Here is a 7,272-nt window from a genome sequence, read left to right as displayed (position 1 = left end):
GCTTGAGGTGGGAGGAAGGACAGGTTAGGGAGGCGAGGACAAGCTCGGCTGGTTTTGGGATGTGGTAGGGGGAGGGGAGATTTTGAAGCTTGTGAAGTCCACATTGATACCATTGGGCTGCAGGGTTCCCAAGCGAAATATGAGGTGCTATTCCTGCAACCTTTGGGTGGCATCGTTGAGGCACTGCAGGATGCCCAGGATGGACATGTTGCCTAAGGAATGGGAGGGAGAGTTGAAATGGTTCGCGACCTGGGAGGTGCAGTTGTTTGTTGCGAACTGAGCGTAGGTGTTCCGCAAAGCGGTGTCCAAGCCTCCGCTTGGCTTCCCCGATGTAGAGGCCGCCACATCTGGAACAGTGGATACAGTATACCATGTTAGCAGATGTGCAGGTGAACATCTGCTTGATGTGGAAGGTCTTGTTGGGGCCTGGGATGAGGGTGAGGGGGGAGGTGTAGGGGCAGGTGTAGCACTTACTGCAGTTGCAGGGAAAAGTGCCGGCTGTGGTGGGGCTGGAGGGGAGTGTGGAGCTGACAACACCTTCTACATCTGCTAATGTGGTATACTGTATCCGCTGTTCCAGATGTGGCCTCCTCTACATCGGGGAAACCAAGCGGAGGCTTGGGCACCGCTTTGCAGAACACCTACACTCGGTTCGCAACAAACAACTACACCTCCCAGTCGCGAACCATTTCAACTCCCCCTCCCATTCCTCAGACGACATGTCCATCCTAGGCCTCCTGCAGTGCCACAACGATGCCACCCGAAGGTTGCAGGAACACCACCTCATATTCCGCTTGGGAACCCTGCAGCGCAATGGTATCAATGTGGACGTCACAAGCTTCAAAATCTCCCCTCCCCTTACCGCATCCCAAAAGCAGCCCAGCTTGTCCTCGCCTCCCTAACCTGTCCTTCCTCCCACCTATCCCCACCTCCCACCTCAAGCCCCACCTCTATCTCCTACCAACTAGCCTCATCCCGCCCCCTTGACCTGTTCGTCCTCCCTGGACTGACCTATCCCCTCCTTACACTCACATTTTGACCACATTGCACAATATGTTTTGGTACTTCCTCTGGGTTGATAGCAATTAAGAAATTAAGAACTGAAAAGCAATTGATAACAACATTTTTGTAGATTTTCCTGTCTTTCTGTACATATAATATTCAGCCACAACATTAAAGAAAAAATAAAAACCAAAAGAACTGCAGCTGACTCTTCCTTAGTCACCGGACCCAAAACGTTAACTCTGATTTTTTGTTCACAGATGCTGCCAGACCATCTGAGCTTTTCCAGCAACTTCTGTTTTTGTTCCTGATAAAGAATAAAAAAATGTTTGATGGTAGCTCCCAACAGTCATGCCATCTTTTTTAAACTTGCAACCAAATAACTGAATTATAATAACATCTATGAATGATGGCATCAAACAGAAGACACAAGTTTTGAAAATTGAGTTATGGGATTGAGGTCCAAAATAAAAATTACCCATTTGTCAGGGTCAAGTTCTTCATAATTCCTGAAGTTTCATTGTAGTCAAAGTCATTAACTGCTTGGTGATAGGAACCATAAAGGGAAGGGGCTTCTATTGAATCATTATATATTCCTTAACATTATAAAGATAGATATATCTACAATTAGCAACTTATCTAACTTAGCTATAGTTCCATTTTGAAACTTTCAAATTCAAGTTTAAGGGCAACCTTCTTGAACAGAACCTCAAGAAGGCCTAATCTTGTGATATAATAGGTCAAATTGTCTCTGGGCAGCAATGTTATCTACGAACCGGAGGAATGAGGTTTCTTTTATGAAGATTGTAACCAGCAGAAAAGAAATTCTTTCTAGTTTGTATCTCACCTCAAATAATTTTGAAACAAGTTACAAGTTACAAGTTACAATTTGTTTATATTTTGTATCTGGTTATTAAAAAAGCAAATTGTTGCAAGACTTGGCACATTAGGTTGCAAAATTCCATACATGAATAATGAGGAGAAAGCAGACATTTAGTCATCAAAAACTTGCACTCTCACAGATATTTCCAAGCAGCTGTTGTATAACTGTATTACTAGAAACACAGGAATGCCCAAGCACACAGGATTGGTGGCACGTCCTGTTAGAAACTAGAGGAGAATACAGGAAGAAAATATTTTATTTTTATCAAGGTTCATCTGATGGATCAGAGGATAAATAAATGACACTGAATGTAGTCATATAGATCAGCAAAGCATTTGCCTTATCCCATATTCCACATCTGACTTCAGCGGAAAAGTTGTTACAAAAGCGTTAGTCTCCTCAAACTGTGGTAAGTTAAAAAACAGCAAGGAACTTTACTTTCCCTTGAGATTACTAAGAAATCGACCCTGCCAATAAGTACCTGTGTGTGTTGCAAGTAGTGTGTCTTTTTATTTTTGTGTCGTTAAAAATTGTGAAAAGCAAAGACAAAGAATGATTTATAAAAACAGGACTTTACCAGGATGGCTGCTTAATTTCACAGCAAGGAATTCAATACCTATTGTGAACTCTGAAAGAACTCATAACTACAAGACAATGTGCAGATGATCAGGAGCTGAGGAGCTGTGTATAAGTTAAAATGTCTGGTTCTCAGTGAAAGAGCAGGTTGGAACTGGAAAGAAGTTAGAGACACAGACACACAGACAGCATGCAAGAATGAGAGTGAGAGGGGAAGATACTGATGGGTGTGTGGTTGTTCTCCTCAACAGAAGCTGCCTATTTTCTGCAATAAAGAAAAACTCAGTTTGAAATTCCTGAAGCAGCTGTTGAGAGGTGTGTGTCTTTTAAGTTGACAAATAGAAATGTTTTCCAAGTGAATCAATCACTCTGTACTTCATCCAAAACAGTGGTAGCTTCCAGTGAAAGATGGTTGAAAACCAAGGGCCTGTCTAGCAAAAGTGGGAAGAGTCATCTAGACTTGAAATGTTAGCTTGCTCTCTCCACGGATGCTGCCTGACCCACTGTGATTTCCAACATTTTTTGTTTTCAGTGCAGATTCCAGTATCTGCAGTAATTTGCACCTACGATCGTCTCGACACTGGAATCAGGAAACAGAACATTCAACTGACTTTCCAGTCTGTTTTGTTACCTCCACCAATAATCTATTTTCTCTATTTGTCTGTGTATGTTTCTGTGTGTAATGGAGTGTTTAGTGGGGGATTAGAGTTCTGGTCAATAGTGATATATGGCAAAGATTTATATCTGTTTACTTGTAGCTATAGTCTAATCACTCAAAAAATGTTTAATCCATGCTTTCCATCAACCTCAGGCTGAAAGTCAGGTACATTTTTGTAATAAACATACCATAAAAAAACCTTTAAAAAACTTCATAATTTGCTTTGGCTCCAAAAACAGTGGAGGTTCAATTTATGATAAGCTACCCAAGAGGATTGTAACAGGATGTGTTTGGTCAAGGTCAGGTTTGATTGTGATCCCTCTATAAGCCCATCTCATAATCATTGTTTAGACATAAATTTGACAAACGGTTACCTTGTCGAAGTACTAGAAAGATGCTGACCTCTGTCGAATTCTACTCTAGAAACAACATCCTTACAAGAAGAGGGAAAACAAACTGAAATGCCATTAAACATAATTTCTAAACTCAAGAAGATTTCTTAGCTCAGTTGAAAGCAATGTCTGCCTCAGAGCAGATTTAAAACTTTAACAAACCTTGGTTATGGACTTTTATGGAGATGGCAAGGGATCGGAGAAAGAAAAACTAGCTTGAAATAAAATTTGCTTCAAGTTTTTTTTTAATGATTGTCCCAAAAGATTATATATATATATATATATCACACTAAGCTATGGGGGAGGCAAATGCATTTTCTAATATATGAAAAAATAACTATAGATCATTCCCAATTTCCTGAGACACTTTTAAAGCGCACACTTCATTTCAAATATTTAAGTGCAAGACATCACAGAAACAAAGCCACAGAGTCCTCCCGAATTAAGTGCACTCATCTCTCACAATTCACAGGACAGATGCTCACTGCATTCTGACATGGTGGAACATGCCTTTTATAACAAGGTGCATTTGCTCAGCCCCACCATGATGCGACATTGTTAGCGCACTCTGGTTAAGAAATGGTGATGCTTTCAATGTGTGACACTTGGGGTGGGCAGAGGGAACCTCATACATTCAACAGTAAGATAAAACAAAATATGAATATTTACAGAAAGCTTCAATGAACTGATAAAGTGTAACTCACTCAGATAATAAACCACCCTGTGCAAATTATGAAGACAGAGTTTTTCCATTATTAACATATTTTAACTAATCAGAGATAATTAACTCCATTATTTCCTTAAGTTTGTAATTTCCTCCAGACACAGAGTACCCTGAGATAAATTTGAAACTTAGACAGGGACTGGGAGGTATGCAAATGTTCTCCAATGGTTGGGATAGTGATATCCAGCTTGTCCTCAGTGGTTGAAGCAAAATAAATTTAACAAACTCTTAACCTAATTATGCTATTAATATTTCTAATTACCTTCAGAACATGTTGATTAATGAATCTACCTCCTGTGTCAACTATGCAGTTACTACCAAAGGTTGAGGCGTCATTGTGCACAGACCTGCTTCAGGGATTTGGAATCGCTATAGCTCTGGTTCTGGAATGGTTTGAACAAAGCAGTGGCTCTGCCTCGGGATTGAAAAATTACTAATATGGATTGGATAAAGACAAGGGCACCATCCCAGTTTGAGGGTACAAGGGTTAAAACCACAGATGCATACCACCTTGTTGCTTTGTCGAGGAAAGGCGCATCCTGTCTTAGCACTACAACAATCATAACTCTGGCCCTAGGACTGGGATAGGCACAGCTCTAGTTCGGAGGTGACAGAAGCACAGCACTGCCTTTCAGCAGAGTGGAACATAAATCTGGCTTTCCCAGAGACAATAAAATGGTTAAACTTGGGGATGGCACATAATGGTCTAACTTGGCTTGTTTATCTCAAAGCGGAAGTCCAATATGACCAGTATGTTTATTTCCAAATGAATTTTTTTTTATTGTTTCTTTCCTCTAGGTTGTGTTGAAAGAAGTACAGCTCTGTCTGTGGGCACAGGCACATTACTGTCTATGGGTTTAGAGGAACTTATCACTGGCAATGGGCTCAGAGGAAAAGCTGTCCTGTAAGCTTAAGGCAGCTATCACTGGCTGTTAACAGAGAGGTACAGTTTTACTAATGACTGACATGAATCCAGGTGTAGCTCTGGATCTAACATGAGAACGCTTCAATTTGTGGTTCACTTATCATAGAGACTTTGTTTATCTTATGAACAATAGGAAATATAAAAGAAGCACATGGACTAAGGCTGTGAACAGCATGTAGGATTAGAACCAGTGGGAACCACTAAACCCCTCCAACCAAAGCTTAAACCTTCCAGAGTTTCTACATTCAGATCATTGCTATATATCATTGTCAAGGCAACACCAAGGCCTTTTAAAAGCTTTCAAATTCAAAGGCTTACCTTTGATGTACAACCAAAAAAACTTTGAAATAACTCTTACATATCAATGCCATAATACAGATTACAGTATATTGATAAAATTAACAACTTAATAGGAGGCACTATTCCAACAAACATTACAGATCAGGCAAACAACTGCTTCTTAAGCAAATAGTCAAAAAAAATCATCATACTACTATCCATTTTCAAGACCTCAGTGATGAATTCCTGGACCCTGAATTTTGCCTCTACTCCTGTTTCCATGGCTTTCTTTCAAGGGAAGATGCGGGGAAAGACAACGTAGATTTCACGAGCCTCGGTGCACATGGGCATAGTCTCTCAGTCATACAGCAAAGCCAGCTATTTTACAATCTTAAAGAGAGTTTCTCCTTTCCTGAAGCCTCACTGTGGGTCAAGACTCACAGAACAAATTTGGACCAAGTGGCAGTGTAAAGCTGAAACATGACACTAAATGTGTCATTTCCTTCCCAAGTTTCTTGTAGTATGAATACCTTTGATTGGAGTTTTCAGACCTCCAAAATCTCTAAAAAAAAAAATTCCCACAAATTCAGTTTAATGCTGGACTGGTTAACACTGATAAGCAGTAATCACTGGAGTTGCATGTAAAATTTACAATCAGAACCTAAGCATTTTTACTCATAGTATAGCCCAAGGAACTTATAAATTTTCAATTCCCAATAGGACCTTAGTACACTTAGACTGACAGGCTGGAATGTAGATTATCTGCTGTACATTTTTTCAAAGCTCCAGGCTTTTGCAGTCCAACTAAAACTAATTCAAATCAAATTGACTATCCCATTCTTTCCACCTCACAATGAGAAACTTTCTCAGAGTTCTTAATCCAAAAAATTGGTTGAAATAAAAATGTTACTTAAATTTTGACATTCTGTAAGTATCTAAATGAAGGGCAAATCATCACTCAAGTTTGCATTCACAGGTTTGTGCAAAGCTTCCTCTTTCCTTGGAACAGTATAATGGCTCCATGGATAGAGCAAAAATTAAAAATTTACATTCAATAAGACAGAGTAACATTGATCTTCTCTCCTTTCTTTTCATAAATTGGCACAGCTCTAACACTTTGAAGTATCTTCAGGAGACACTGGATCCAGTATGGGTTGGCACTTTTCTGACTCCTGTGTAAATTCTGTCGCAATCCTTCTCGCAAGTGGGTTGGTGCTTTTCAGAAGCTCAGCAGCAGACATGCGTGTACCAGGTGCAGGCTTGCTGCCCTTCTTTTGTAATAAGGCCTTAAAGTTCTCATTGCTGGTGCTGGTTTTGACCCCATTCCCACTCGCCGAGGGAGAAACCTTGAGTCCGCTGTTGGGAGGTGTTGTTGGGGGTTTGACAGGTGAAACAGCCACATGCCTGATGTTGAATGATTCTCCAGGCTCCTTCCACCCCAGCACCTTCCTCTTTGACCTATAGAAAAATAATGAAGTTCCATCAGGCTGACTTCAAATTACTTCAAAGGAACTTGGCTCAAAGGACAAATATAGATTATGGAGATAGACTGGTCATTAAAGCAAAGTCTTGGACGAAGACTAATTCAGCAGAGATGGAGATTAAGTGTTAACAATGAAACTATAACCATCCCCAAGGCTAAAGAACAAAGAAATCCAGGGAGACTGGCCCTCCTGAACTCATTTTTAGGATATAACAGCTCAGCAGAATGATACTAGGTGAAATAAGAATGCTAAGTGAACTTAGTTATAAAAGAATTATCATTTTGATTCTTCAATGCCCTTAGAGAATGCAGAATTCCATTGGGCATAGAATTGCTTCAAATGTCTGTGC

At 40.3% G+C, this 7,272-nt stretch overlaps 1 protein-coding gene across 1 annotated transcript in view; it reads right to left on the bottom strand.

The window, feature by feature from the left end:
- Positions 1 to 1,912: 1,912 nt before the first annotated feature.
- nhsl2 (NHS-like 2) overlaps positions 1,913 to 7,272 on the bottom strand; it is a 42,701-nt gene continuing 37,341 nt past the window's right edge. The window contains exon 8 of the mRNA XM_048605314.1: positions 1,913 to 6,897. Coding sequence (XP_048461271.1) covers positions 6,549 to 6,897 — 349 coding nt within the window. The 3' untranslated portion in view covers positions 1,913 to 6,548. The remainder of the gene's footprint in view (positions 6,898 to 7,272) is intronic.

Source organism: Rhincodon typus, chromosome 14 (genome assembly GCF_021869965.1).
Source record: "Rhincodon typus isolate 14 chromosome 14, sRhiTyp1.1, whole genome shotgun sequence".
Lineage (NCBI taxonomy): Eukaryota > Metazoa > Chordata > Chondrichthyes > Orectolobiformes > Rhincodontidae > Rhincodon > Rhincodon typus.
This window is presented reverse-complemented; position numbering and strand designations above follow the sequence as displayed.